This window comes from Amblyraja radiata, chromosome 4 (genome assembly GCF_010909765.2).
Source record: "Amblyraja radiata isolate CabotCenter1 chromosome 4, sAmbRad1.1.pri, whole genome shotgun sequence".
Lineage (NCBI taxonomy): Eukaryota > Metazoa > Chordata > Chondrichthyes > Rajiformes > Rajidae > Amblyraja > Amblyraja radiata.
Window position 1 is genome coordinate 22,781,509 of NC_045959.1, and position 15,306 is coordinate 22,796,814.

The window sequence follows — 15,306 nt, forward strand, 5'->3', positions numbered from 1 at the left end:
ATTGGAGCTAGTTCATTAAAATGTTGTTTGATTGTAAATATGACATAAGAAATAGTGGACAGGTAGATACAAAATAGAGGTCGCGGTGGCTCAGCACTTCAACTCCCCCGCCCATTCCCAATCTGACCTTTCTGTCCTGGGCCTCCTCCATTATCAGAGTGAAGCCCAGCACAAATTGGAGGAACAGCACCTCATATTTCGCTTGGGTAGTTTACATCCCAGCGGTATGAACATTGACCTCTCTAACCTCAGATACCCCTTGCTTTCTCCCTCCATCCCCTCCCCCTTCCCAGTTCTCCCACTAGTCTCACTCTGACTACATTCTATCTTTGTCCCACTCCCTCCCCTGACATCAGTCTGTAGAAGGGTCGCGACCCGAAACGTCACCCATTCCTACTCTCCAAAGAGATGATGCCGACCCGCTGAGTTACTCCAGCATTGTGTCTGCCTTCGATTTAAAGCAGCATCTGCAGTTCTTTCCTACACAGAAATAGTGGATACTAGACTAAGTGGGACCCGTTGGGTCCCATGTTCACATGGGAGGGCTAGTCCCCCGACGCAATATTCCATCTCCACCAATTCCAATATTGGTGGCCAGTGGGGGGGACTTTCTGGAGCGCTGGTATGGGTTCTTGGGGTGGCAGCTCAGTCCCTCAACCCTGATGTGCTGGCTGCTCACTCACGGCTGTTGGGCTGGCAGTTGACTCATAGCTATTCCTTGAAATTCCATTTCAAGCAGGGTGCAAGGCCACCAAATTCAAATGCAGTTTCATTCCATTTCAAGCAGGGTGCAAGGCCACCAAATTCAAATGCAGCTTCATACCATTTCATGCAGGGTGAAACCACCATAAACCACACAAAACACCAAACTCACAGTTCAGTAGACATTAAGTGTGTTCAGTTGATTCACAGCTCAGAGTTGTGACCTCTCCCTCCCGCATCATGCAGAGACTGAGCCACAACCACACTTCCGGGTTTTATAACCCTTCCCCCTCCCACCGGAAAAGGTGTGGCCTTCATGGCGTGATTGACAGGAGAGAGATTCTCAACGTTTTTTAAACACTAATAACACTTTTATTTTTAATTGATGGGAAGAATCCTCTGCACCTGCTGAGCGGAGGGGGACCGAGTAAGATGGCCAAAAATCACAGCCGTAAGTGGTAGCTTTTTATCTAAAACCAATATACAGTGCAAACAGGAAGTTACCCAAAGCACCCAAACCACCATTTACAGTAATGCCTTTTAACTTCAAGCCAAAGCACCCGAACCACCATTTGCAGTAGTGCCTTTTAACTTCAAGCCAAAGCACCCAAACCACCATTTGCAGTAGTGCCTTTTAACTTCAAGCCAAAGCACCCAAAACACCATTTGCAATAGTGCCTTTTAACTTCAAGCCAAAGCACCCAAACCACCATTTGCAGGCAGTGCCTTTTTACTTCAAACCAAACATATTTTCATTTTCAAACCACATTAAGGGGACTCACAGTTGAGTGGACATGGGTTCAGTGTTATTCAGAGCTCAGAGTGACGTGAGCCTCTGGCTTCCTCCATCTTGCAGAGACTAAGTGAGGCACACCACTTCCGGGTTTTACAGTCCCTTCCCCCTCCCACCCTCAGGGGCAGCAGAGAGAATGGCAATTTTTTAAAAGACATTAATATCTCTCTGATTTTTCTTCGATGGGAAAAATCCTCCGGTCCTGGAAGGCAGAGGGGGCTCTGAGCGAGGTGACCAAAATGACGGCCGTAGGTGGCGGCGTTCTCTCGGAAATCACACCACAGCGAGCCAAAAGCGGTCAAGATCAGACTTTTAGTAATATAGATATACGCCTTTTAGCCACTCGTACCTATTTTCAACCATTCAACAAACTCATGGATACTCCAATCTTGGCCTCGGCTCTAATTTAGAATCATAGAATCATACAGTATAGAATAGGTCACTCATCTGACCACATCCACATCAACCTGTGGGAATTCATATTCATTAATTCCATCTTCTGGCACTCAGCACTTCGCCTTCGACGCTTAGACAATTTAAGGGCTTCATCTAGACAAAAGGCTGTCAGCAACTCAGCTTCACCACCCTCTCTGGCTGTGTTTGCAAGGTATTCACCATTTTCTGGGTTATGGCGGCCCCCCTCATATCCTTTGATAAGTCTTATTCCTTAACCTAAATCTAACCCTGTAGTTTCATTCACCTCTGAGAAGGGGGAATGTTTCCTCCATATATACCCTGCTACTCCATATATACCCTTCATAATTTTACATATCTCAATCATATCCCATCTTATCTTCCTCCACTCCACAGAAAACATGCCTAGCCTCTCCAGTTTTGCTTCATGGCTGAAACGTTTCATCCCAAACAACATCCTGATTAATCTCCCTCCAGCACCATCATATTCAACATCTGCTTCTCATAATTATTTTATATAGGGGGGTTGCACGCAAGGTCACTGGGTCATAGTTTTGTATTTTTGTATTAAAAAAAATACAAAACATAGGGCTTGACGCACGGAGCCGCTCAATCCATCTGGAGGACATCGCAGCTTCTGGTACATGTTGTTAATCCTACCTGTTAAAAAACACCAAAATGTTGAATTTTTGCGCTGTAAAAAATTGTGGAAATCGGGGTAAGCGTGAGAGACATGTACCCAACTTCAGAATTCCAAAAGTGAAGCGAAATGAAGGTAAAGAGAAGCGAGAGCTGAAGGGACAACAACAGCTAAAGTGCTTGGCGAACATTGGCCGTGCAGATATCGAAATTGAAAATCGTGGGAATTATCGCGTTTGCTCACTGCATTTCATCAACAGTAAGGCATTATTTGTGTTTTTTCTTGATTCCTTTGGTATCTAAAAAGTCTCAGAAGTGATAAATCTGGGTGTAAATTTTGCTTCAGAGGCGTTTTCTTTTTGTATGTAAAAACCCACTTGAGAACCACGGCCGATTTTAAAATTTTACAGCCAGATTTATCACTTCTGAAACTTTTTAGATGCCAAAGGAATCAAGAAAAAACACAAATAATGCCTTGCTTGATGAAATGCAGTGCGCAAACGGCCAATGTTCGCCAAGCACTCTGGCTGTTGTAGTCCCTTCAGCTCTCACTTCTACCTACCGTAATTTCTCCTCACTTTTGCAATTCTGAAGTAGGCTAAATGTCTCTCACGCTTATCCCAATTTCCATAATTATTTACAGCGCAAAAATTGACCATTTTGGCGGGTTTTAACGGGCCCGCTACGATGGAAACAATGGTCAGTGCTTACCTGCAGTTCATCGCGTGTACTCCAGTTGGAGTAGCATAGCAACAGTACGGGTCATGGGTCGTGACTCGACTGCCGTGCAACCTCCCTATACACAAACGCTGGAGTAACGCAGCGTGTCAGGCAGCATCTCTGGAGAAAGACATTTCGGTCAATATCTTCCTACCTCAATTTTTTGCTACTCTAAGACCAAAAACCTATCACACCCTTAATTACATTCAGTCTATACAGCTCTCTGGGGTAAATATTTCTAAAGGTTCACAATTCTCAGATAAGAGGATAAAGGGGCAACCTTTTTATTTTGAAATTTTGCTCCGATATTCCAGTTTTCCTCGAGAGAAAATTTATTGTCAAGACCCTTATCCATTTCAAACAAGCACACTAATAAACATTCAAAATGCCAAAAGTCTGCAATATAAAAAACATCAAAGGAAGGCAAAAGATCTCACATTTCAGTTAATATAATCCTGTGCCTGAATGGGAATAGTTCTATGGAAAGATAACTGTGATCTAAGCAAATCAAAATCCTCATCTTGCACTTAAGCAGAGATTCCAAATTAAAATAAACATAGAAACATAGAAAATAGGTGCAGGAGTAGGCCATTCGGCCCTTCGAGCCTGCACCGCCATTCAATATGATCACGGCTGATCATCCAACTCAGTATCCCGTACCTGCCTTCTCTCCGTACCCCCTGATCCCCCTAGCCACATCCAACTCCCTCTTAAATATAGCCAATGAACTGGCCTCAATTACCCTCTGTGGCAGAGAGTTCCAGAGATTCACCACTCTCTGTGTGAAAAATGTTCTTCTCATCTCGGTCTTAAAGGATTTCCCCCTTATCCTTAAGCTGTGACCCCTTGTCCTGGACTTCCCCAACATCGGGAACAATCTTCCTGCATCTAGCCTGTCCAACCCCTTAAGAATTTTGTAAGTTTCTATAAGATCCCCCCTCAATCTCCTAAATTCTAGCGAGTATAAATCAGCAATTCCGTTCAGCAAACATGGTAGGTTAAACATAATCTTTGTTGACTTTAATTTGCACAACTATAACTTGAGAAAGTCAAGTGCACGAGAATTGCCAGATCCAATCCTTTATCCCATGTCCTTAAAGGTTAATAATTATATATGAACCAGAAAACTGATGTTTCTAAAGCAAATACATAATTAAGGAAACCTATCAAGTTCAAGTTAACAAAATTCGTCATTACAGAATTCATAAATTACTACCCAAAAAATTAGATTCAGAATAAAAGTCACTTAAGGAAATTTGTCAAGAAAGTAAATAAATCAAAAAAAAATTCATCATGCGTTTCTTGACATGAGGAGATGACACGGCTTCTCGTTACGGAAGATCATAGCAAGGCCCACTTACTAAAAACATACCCTCACCCGCTTCTCCACTAACAACACCGGGGTCGCCAAAGAGGAAATCCTTCACTTTCCCTTCACTATTGCTGCATATGTCCCTTAACTGCTTACTTTCCCATATCACTAACATACAAATAACTTCAATAGTCAACAAACAACACAGTGAGGAATAAAATCTGCATCACACACATTCCCAAACACAATTTTTTTGCCTAGTTAACAAAAAAAGGGGGCAAAGCTTCAGTAGAACGGATGATTGTTTATGAACGATGCACTGAAACACAGTGTTCAGACAATGATTGCAGCAGACAATGTGGCGTCCTTTTTCCACATTTCAGTTTTTCTAAATATATAAAGCAACTGATTTTTGGACAAGAAGTTAAATCATGGATCCGCCTGCTCAGTCAGGTGAACCTAAAACAATTCAAGATGAATTGAAAACTATAAAATATATTTTGGAAATGCAAGCCTTTCCCTGAATAGAATCATCCAGTTGGCAAGAAGTGACACAGATACCAGAGACTCTCTTGATTCAGATAAAACAGAGTAAAATACATTATTGACATTTTTTGGGAGTGAAACCTGTTGGTATGCAGCAAAAGTCACCACAATCTGCCAGTTAATCTGGTTTGTATACTGCAAAAGACACTGCAATCTGTGAGAGAACCCAGTTTTTATACAATGAAAATCACAACTTGTACACAGCAAAAAGCAGCAGCCTGAGTGAATCAAATTTGTTTAAAAGGCAGCTGTCATAAAGTTATACAGCATGGAAACTCATCCATGCCCAACCGAGCTTTTCCCCCTTGCCTGGCCAATATCCCTCGAATCCTTGTACCTGTCCCAATGTCCTTTAAATGTCATAATTATACCAACTTCTACAGCTCCCTGTCAGTCTAGCTCCACATACACACACCACTGTCTGTGTGAAAAAAATGTCCTTCATGTTTATTTTAAATCCTTCTCTTCTCATCTTAAACATATGCCTTCTAGCTTTGGACTTACCTATCCTCAGGAAAAGACTGACTTATCTGTGCAGCTCATGGTTTTATAAACCTAAAAAATGGTCACCCCCTAAACTCCAAGGAAAAAAGACCTAGCCTATCCAGCCTCATCTAACTCAAAACGCACCAGACCCAGCGAAACATTCATACGTCTTTTTTTCATCCCCTCCAGCTTAATATCAGTTGCCTGCCTTGTAATCCAACTTGTAGCCACTGAAGGACATCAACATTTGAGTGATTCCACTTTTGTACAGTTCAAAGTGCCAGTCTGTGAGCAGAACCAGTTTGTACCACATCCCACGCTGGTCACCCCACAGAAGATTAAGCATCTTCTAATACCAAATTAGACACAAAAAGCTGGAGTAACACAGTGAGTCAAACAGCATCACTGGAGAAAATAAAAAGGTAAAGTTTTGGGTCAAGACTCTCCTTCAGAAGATGCTGTCTGACCCGCTGAGTTACTCCCGCTTTTATTGTCTATCTTCGGTTTAAATCAGCATCTGCAGTTCCTTCCTACACTACTACGACTGTATGTACGTATATATATTTATTGCTCATTATTCTATGTTCGCTCTTCTGGGGAGATGCTAACTGCATTTCGTTGTCTCTGTACTGTACACTGCACAATGACAATAAAGTTTGAATCTGAATCTGATCTCCTCATCCCTTGTGTTGGACTCTGCTTAACCCATGGACTTCGCTAGCCATTTCAGAACCAGCACTCAGACCGAAACCAACTCATCCTCTATCACGCAAGTGCTTACAAAGATAACAAGTGACCAGACTACAAGAGTAAAGGTCTATGGAATACACTGTAAGTGATGTATATGGTACGAGTGTATCCAGTATGTCACCACCCCGTTTGGCATTCTGTCAGAAAGTATTTTATCAGGATTGATCACAGCTTGGTTTGGGATCAGTTCCAGCCGTTAACAGGCAACTGAATCATCCACATCCAGTCAGCAGTCCTGAACTGCTATCTACCTCATTGGTGACTCTCAGACTATCCTTGTTCATACTTTGCTGGCTTTACCTTGCACTAAACATTAGTCCTGTATCATGTAATACACTGTAATGGCTCGGTTAATTGTATTGTATTGTAATCATGTATTGTTGTTTCGCTGACTGGATGGCACGCAACTGAAGCTGTTCACTGTACCTCGGTACATGTGATAATAAACTAAACTGAAAACTTGTTTGAACTCTGGTTCTGTGGGTTCAGAGGTCAATGCAGGAACCACAGATTCTGCCACATACGCGGTGAAAATAGCAAACCCTTATATACCTATCGCACAAGGATCAGGTGATGGGTATATAGAAATTTCCACAGCTTGTGGGGGGTGTCCCTGTGCTCCGACAGAGACTAGAGATTGTCAAATGCCATCCATAATGCTTCTCGACTGAGCAATCACAAACCAGGGGCTCCCAGAATCAGTGATGATGTTGCATTTTATCCAAGGTTTTGAGCGCATCCTTGAATCTTTACCACTGCATTACAGAAGGCACTAGAAATGTAACCCCACCATTATTCCTTCAAACCCATTAGGCAAGAAATGGGGGGGGTGGGTGGGGGGGGGGGGGGGGGGGGGGGGCGAGGACCCGACTCCCGAAACGATTTAAGTATGTGTAGAGTGAAGGACACTATAAAATGATTTGTTTACAGACTGGAACTTGTCATGTTGGTGTACAGTCAAAGACATTATGGCCTTTGAGCGAATCCACCAGCGAAGGCACTGTGAATCATGAGTGAGTCAGGTTTGACTAGTGAATAGCCCACTGTCTGGGAGAGAATCAAATAGTCTCCAGAGTGGAAGGTACACAAATTGCTGGGGAAACTCAGCGGGTGCAGCAGCAGCTATGGAGCATCAGAGTGGATCCGGTTTGAGGAGAAAATCTACATCCTGGAGTGGATCCAGTTTAAGAAGTCAATCCCTTACAGTCCAGGAGTAGATCCAGTTTGGCAAATCTATCCCCTGTCGTCCGGGAGGGGATCAAGTTTAAGGAGCGAATCCCCTACAGTCGGGGAGTGGATCCAGTTTGAGAAGTGGATCCCGTGAGGGAGTGAGGGAGGGAGCGGATCCAGGTGGAGGAGCGAACCGCACCGCACCGCAGGCGGAGAGAGAGCCAGCCGGCCGGCTACCAGCAGCCTCCAGCCCGCAGCGTCCCGGCAACTCTCTCCCTCCCTCCCTCCCTCAGTGCGAGCTGCGGCCTACTGGCCGAGGCCCGGAGATGGGATAGGAGAAGCGAGGACCCGCCGAGCTGCTTACCGGGTGCGGGCCGGGCCGGGTCGGGCAGACGGAGGGAGGGAGGGAGTGAGGGAGGGAGACAGCGAACGGCGGCGGCGGGCCTGGGACTCGGCGGTATCCCTGCGCCCGCCGCCGCCCCGCCGCGTCCCCGATATCCGGGACTACATGCCGCGGCCCGCCGCCTCCCCCCCCAGCGCGGCCTCGGCCTCTCCCTCTCCCGGGCCCCCGACACCCGCCAGCCCGCTCACCTGCCGCCTCCGGGTCCCTCGCCGCTGGTTTCGGGGGTCGGCCTCGCGGCATTATTGGTTTGTTTGGTTCTCGGATCTACTTTAGTAAATGCGCGCGCGGGGCGGCACCGGGAGCGCGCACGGCGGAGGGGGCGGGGCTGGGGCCGGGGCGGCGGATGGCAGCTCGTGGCTCGCGGCTGGCGGAGGCTCTGGGCAATGGGTGGGGGTGGGGGGGCAATGGGTGGAGATGGGGGGCAAGGGGTGGAGGTGGGGGGGCAATGGGTGGGGGTGGGGGGGCAATGGGGTGGGGGGGGGGGGCAATGGGTGGGGGTGGGGGGGCAAGGGGTGGAGGTGGGGGGGCAATGGGTGGGGGTGGGGGGGCAATGGGTGGGGGTGGGGGGCAATGGTTGGGGGTGGAGGGGCAATGGGTGGAGGTGGGTGTGGGGTAAGGAGGTGGGGCAATGAGTAGGGGTGGAGGGGCAATGGGTGGAGGTGGAGTGGGGTGTGGAGGGGCAATGGGTGGGGGTGGAGGTGGACGGGCAATGGGTGGAGGGGCAATGGGCAAGGAGGTTACCGCATCCTTTATGGGGATGCAGAAAGAGATTACTGCATCCCTTATGGGGGCGCAGAAGGAGGCATCCTTTTTGGGGGTAGTGGGTTTCCGGGACCCCATCCGGGGATGGGGGCACTCAAATCCAAGCCTCCCTCTACATTGGGATGGGGGTGGGCATTGGCAATAGTGGGGGCGCTCAGATCAAAGGGTGTGGCATTGTCACACAGTGGGACAGTGATATCAGAATAGAATGCCTTTTTATTGTCATTCAAACAGACAAGGTTTGAACGAAATTTCATTCCTGCAGTCATGACATTACAAAAAAAAAACCACGACACACACTTAACACAAACATCCATCACGGTGAATCTCCGACACCTCCTCACTGTGATGGAAGGCAAAAGTCTTATCTCTTCCCTTTGTTCTTCTCCCGCGGTCCAGCATTCCAACTGCAGCGTCGAGGCGACTGGGGCTCCCGATGTTAAAGCCCCCAGCGGTTGATGGTAAGTCCTGCGGCTGTTTAAGCCGCGCCAGGCGATGTTAGGCCCGCTCAGAGTCATTTGAAACCCGCGATTCCGGAGGGAGAAGTTGCCGTTGCAGGAGCTCCGAAAAGCTATCTTTCACCAGGGACCTGCGAGCTCCCGATGTTCCTATCCACCGGGCCTGCGGCCGGAGCCTCTGAAACTCCAAAGTCGGGTTGCAGCCGTGCGTCACCACAGCTCTCCCCACTCCGGTCGGCCAGCTCCGCGATGGCGAGTCCGCAGGCTCCACGACTGGAGCCATCAGGTTGGTTCCGGTTGGAGGCCACCACCGGCTCCATGATGTTAGGCCCAACAACACTGGAGACCCGACAGGGAAAAAGTCGGGTTCCTGTACAGGGAAGAGATTAAACGGTTCACTCCCCCCCACACACACTCTTATACACAGCTAAAAGATAATAAAAATTAAAAGCAAAAACATACATCTAACAGGACAAAAATTAGAAAAAAGACAGACGGACTGCAGTCGAGCTGCTGCCGTTAGGCGCCACCACACTCCAATATCAAAGCCTGCTTTTAAAATAAGGAGTGGTGGTGACATCAGGGAATGGGGGCACTCAGATTAAGGTCTCTCTGTACAATAGGAAAGGGTGGTAATACTGTCGGGTAGTAGGGGCACAGATCAAAGCCTCCTTGTTTAGAGATTTTTCTTCATTATAGGGAGGTTTCACGGCAGTCGGGTCACGACCCATGACCCGTACTGTTGCTACGCTACTCCAAATGGATTACACGCAATGTACTGCAGGTAGGCACTTACTATTGTTTCCAGCGTAGCAGGCCCGTTAAAACCCGCTGAAATTGTCCATTTTTGCGCTGTAAATAATTATGGAAATCGGGATAAGCGTGAGAGACATTTAGCCTACTTCAGAATTCCAAAAGTGAGGAGAAATGACGGTAGATAGAAACGAGAGCTGAAGGGGACAACAACAGCCAGAGTGCTTGGTGAACATTGGCCGTTTGCTCACTGCATTTCATCAAGTAAGGCATTATTTGTGTTTTTTCTTGATTCCTTTGGCATCTAAAAAGTTTCAGAAGTGATAAATCTGGCTGTAATTGTTTTTAATCGCCCATGGTTCTCGTGGGTTTTTACATACAAAAAAAATGAAAACGCATCTGAAGAAAAATTTACAGCCAGATAATATCACTTCTGAGAATTTTTAGATACCAAAGGAATCAAGAAAAAACACAAATAATGCCTTACTTGATGAAATGCAGTGAGCAAACGCGATAATTCCCAATATTTTCAATGTTTACCAAGCACTTTAGCTGCTGTAGTCCCTTCAGTTCTCGCTTCTCTATACCTTCATTTCGCTTCACTTTTGGAATTCTGAAGTTGGGTACATGTCTCTCACACTTACCCCGACTCCCACAATTTTTTTCAGCGCAAAAATCCAACATTTTGGCGGTTTTTAACAGGTAGGAAAGTACGCGTTTCTAGCATTAATAACATATACCGGAAGTGATGGATGTCTTCCAGTTGGATTTAGCGGCTCCGTGCGTCGAGCCCTATGACCCAGTGACCTTCCGTGCAACCCCCTATAGAGAGAATTATTCTGTCATCAGCTGTGGAGGTCTTCCTTGGCCTGCCAGTCCCTTTGCGATTAGTAAACTCACCAGTGCTCTCTTTCTTCTTAATGATGTTCCAAACAGTTCATGTTGCTAAGCCGAAGGTTTGGCTGATATCTCTATAACAGTTTTATTCTTGTTTCTCAGTCTCATAATGGCTTCTTTGACTTTCATTGGCACAACTTTGGTCCTCATGTTGATAAACAGCAATAAAAGTTTCCAAAGGTGATGGAAAGACTAGGTGCTGAGAGCTCTCTTATACCTGCATTGAGGAGGCAATTAAACACACCTGAGCAATTACAAACACCTGTGAAACCATGTGTCCCAAACATTGTGGTGCCCTGAAATGGGGGGGACTATGAATAAACACTGCTGTAATTTCTATATGGTGAAACCAAAATGTATAAAAATACCCTTTAATAAAAGCTGACATGTGATTTTTTTCTATTACAAATCTTAAATTGTGGAGTGCAGAGGCAAATGAATAATGATAAATAATAAATGATGGGTTTTTATCCCAAACATTATGGAGGGCACTGTACATGGGCACCAAATGTGGCTATATGCTGAATGCCATGTCCCCCAATTGCCACGCATTTTCCAGTCAGCTGGACATTGCCGCACTCAGTCCGACACTTCATCACAAATTTGCGGATGGCACAAAGCTGGGTGGCAGTTTGAACTGTGAACAGGATGCTATGAGGATGCAGAGTGACTTGGACAGGTTGGGTGAGTGAGCAGATACATGGCAGATGCAGTATAATCCACTTTGGAGGATTATCCACTTTTGAGGCAAGAACGGGAAGGCAGATTATTATCTGAATGTTGTCAGGCTAGGAAAAGAGGAAGTACAACGAGACCTGGGTGTCCTAGTCCATCAGTCACTGAAAGTAAGCATACAGGTACAACGGGCAGTGAAGAAAGTTAATGGCATATTGGTCTTCATAAAGAGAGGAGTTCAGTATCGGAGCAAAGAGGTCCTTCTGCAGTTGTACATGGCCCTGGTGAGACCACACCTGGAGTGACAGAGGTCACGTGCTGATGTTGACTTAAGCTTTTTTTTTTTTCCACTCACCTGTCCAGCTGCCGAGCTAAGAGTACCCACGAATATCTACGAGTACCCACGACTACCTACGACTACCCTCGCGGCCTACTATGGTCTGCCCAATTTTTTTCATCCCGACTATTTTTTTACTCGTGGACATTTTTCATCGGGCTGGAAAAAAGTCCCGACTTACCTGATGCCCCGAGTACCTACTGCTAGTGTAACGAGCCGCAACGATATATCTACGGACTCGTTACGAACATTCTGCTAGTTTGAATCTCGGAAAAATCGGGAGAATTTGTGAATTACCTCGTGAAAGTGGGTCAGGCCCTTAAGCATTTCATTGTTCTGGTATCAGTATTTATGACAATTAAACTTTCTTGACTCTTGAAGCCTATCAGGCAGTTGCCTGCATGGAACGGTGGTCTTGCAGCACAGTAAGATGTCCATTAGGAATATAGTATATTCCTGTATAGAAGCTGGGATGTAATGTTAAAATTGTACAAGGCATTGGTGAGACCAAATCTGGAGTATGGGGTACAATTTTGGTCGCCCAATTATAGGAAGGATGTCAACAAAATAGAGAGAGTACAGAGGAGATTTACTAGAATGTTGCCTGGGTTTCAAAAACTAAGTTACAGAGATAGGTTGAATAAGTTAGGTCTTTATTCTCTGGAGCGCAGAAGGTTAAGGGGGGACTTGATAGAGGTCTTTAAAATGATGAGAGGGATAGACAGAGTTGATGTGATCAAGCTTTTCCCTTTGAGAATAGGGAAGATTCAAACAAGAGGACATGACTTCAGAATTAAGGGACAGAAGTTTAGGGGTAACATGAGGGGGAACTTCTTTACTCAGAGAGTGGTAGCGGTGTGGAATGAGCTTCCAGTGGAAGTGGTGGCGGCAGGTTCGTTGGTATCATTTAAAAATAAATTGGATAGGCATATGGATGAGAAGGGAATGGAGGGTTATGGTATGAGTGCAGGCAGGTGGGACTAAGGGAAAAAAGTTGTTCGGCACGGACTTGTAGGGCCGAGATGGCCTGTTTCCGTGCTGTAATTGTTATATGGTTATATGGAATGTGTCAACTGATGCATTCCAGACTGCAGAAGGACATGCTGAGAGATGAATTGAGACCCAATGCAGCCAAGAGCTCTGTGAAAAAAGTGTTGATATATTTTAGAGTCTGATGTGTTTTGACAAGATCGGCTCCTGTAAGTTAACAAGAAACTGAGTTCATTATACACACACGACTTGTGCTCAAATTAACCAGCAAATTCAGGTATGGGGGAAGCACTTTAACCTGCTGTTCATTACACCACTCCACAATTAGCCTCATATTATCTGCCTTGCAAAGACTCTCAGGGAAGGCTCATAGTCTAGGCCACATTGAGGGGCTGAGCCCAGTAGGGAAATGACTCAAACAAGAAATGGAGTATTGCCCTAATGGGCCTGTCCCACTTAGGCGATTTTTCAACGGACTGCAGGTGACTGTCAAGTTGCCGATAGTCGCCTGAAACACCGGCAACTGGAATGGCGACTGTCAGAATGGAACACACAAACACATCACTTCATTCTCCAGCTCGTTATGCAGGCGGGGGACAGGGCAAGCGGGGAGAGCGCTGTCTAAAAAAATTCACGGTGCAAAGCCAATATAATGCAGACACACACCACGCTGAACAGGAAGGTTGGCGCTGTAATTAAGATGGCTAAAGCACAGCGTACGGTAAGTTCTTTAAAAGAGGGAGGGGGGAGAAGGAGTGGAGACAACTTTTAAGAAGCCAGAGATACACGGCTGTGAAGCTCGGCAGACATTTAACATTACCGGTCAGTTATCCATGGTTCTGAAAATTACTGCTTACCTTTTTTTCCCCCAGTGAAATTCACCGGTCAGCACCGGCTACAACCTACGAGAACCTCCGACCTTATGGCAACCCACTAGGACCTCCTGGCGACCCACCTATGGCACGAGAATTCTCGCTACTCTCCATGGCGGCTTCATTCTAGTCGCTGCTAATTTTTCAAGATGTTGAAAAATTTACGGCGACCATAATGAGGCCGCGACTAGTTCCGAGAATGAGGTCACTCCTTGCGACCATGAAGGCGACCCCCCGGTAACTTCCCGCGACCATGTGGAGACTTCATAGTCTTCTGCAGTCGCCTAAATGGGACAGACCCATAAGGGGTCACATGAGTGGCAATGGAATTATAGACAAAACAGCTGTGCTACCACTACTACATATAAACACTGAATGGACAAGCAAATGTTTGAAGAGTTTTCCATTGTTTGCATGTATATATTTTGTATGAATAAAATGTATTTGAAATTAAAGAATTTGAATGGTCCGAGCTGGGGGGAGGAATGCCTGTGGATCAGGATTGAGCGGTTGTGGGTGGAAACGGGATGGTGAGCTGGGGGGGGGGGAGAAGGGAAGAAAAGAGACAGGAGAGAGGAGGGAAGAGTAATGATTACAACGGGGAGTTGAGAATGAGAGGAGAAAATAAGAGGGATGGGTAGAAGGAGAGCAAGTTGGGGGAGAGGATGAGGGAGGAAGGGAAAAGAAGGGAGCGGAAGAGGGGGAGGTCAGAAGGAAAGGGGAGGGGAGTAGGAGGAAAGAAATGAGGGGGGTAGAAAGGAGGAGGTGCAGTGGGAGGGAGTTGAAGGGGAAGGCAAGGTTTGCAGAAGGGGTTGGGGGAAGTTGGAAGGTGGGGCTGGAAAGGGGCAAAGGTGTGATGCAATCAGCGTGACAAGTGGTAGAAGTGATTAGATGACGCAAAGCACATAAGGGGCATAGCAGAATAGCTATGAGGAGATTGGGGTGAGGTGGAGGGGGTAGGGGAGAAAAGGGGTTGGTGTAGTCAGGAAGGAGGAGGGTTCATTTGGGAGGGAGAGTGAGGGAAATAGGTGGAGGGAGGAATAGGGGGGGGGGGCATGATGAGGTGAGACGTGAAGGATAGAACACTGCCAGAGGTGTAGACAACACGTGGGGGTAGAAGGGGAGGGGTGAAGATGGAATGGGTGGATTTGGTGGTTAGGGCTGGTGAATGTTCAACGGATATAATCACCTGGTGCACACATCAATACAATGCAGTACCTCAGTGGGACAGGCAGCATCTCTGGAAAGAAGGAATGGTGACGTTTTGGATCGAGACTCTTCTTCAGGTCTCAAGCTTTTTGTGTCTATCCAAGGTTTAAACCAGCATCTGCAGTTTCCTCCCACACAATACAATGCAGTACATGATTAATCCTTTCGTATCTAAGAAGCATGTGATTTTATAGTACGTTTCACATCTGCAAACCACCCACGACAGTTTGCAGACATCAAATTGTTTTTTGAATTGATTTGATGTAGGAAACTACTGCAGAAGGTAATGTATGTATATGTTCATGTCCAGATAACCCTGTGGATGGTCTGTTTATGTTTCTTTCTTATACTTTATCACTGGATGTAATCTATAGCTATTGCACTCTTCGTTTATTCAGGACACCAAACTTGAAATTAT

The 15,306-nt window shown here is 46.2% G+C and overlaps 1 protein-coding gene across 1 annotated transcript in view; it reads right to left on the reverse strand.

The window, feature by feature from the left end:
- Positions 1-8,229, reverse strand: part of znf236 (zinc finger protein 236) — a 140,328-nt gene extending 132,099 nt beyond the window's left edge. Inside the window, 1 exon segment of the mRNA XM_033019066.1 lies at positions 8,124-8,229. Coding sequence (XP_032874957.1) covers positions 8,124-8,175 — 52 coding nt within the window. The 5' untranslated portion in view covers positions 8,176-8,229.
- Between the last annotated feature and the right edge of the window lie 7,077 nt (positions 8,230-15,306).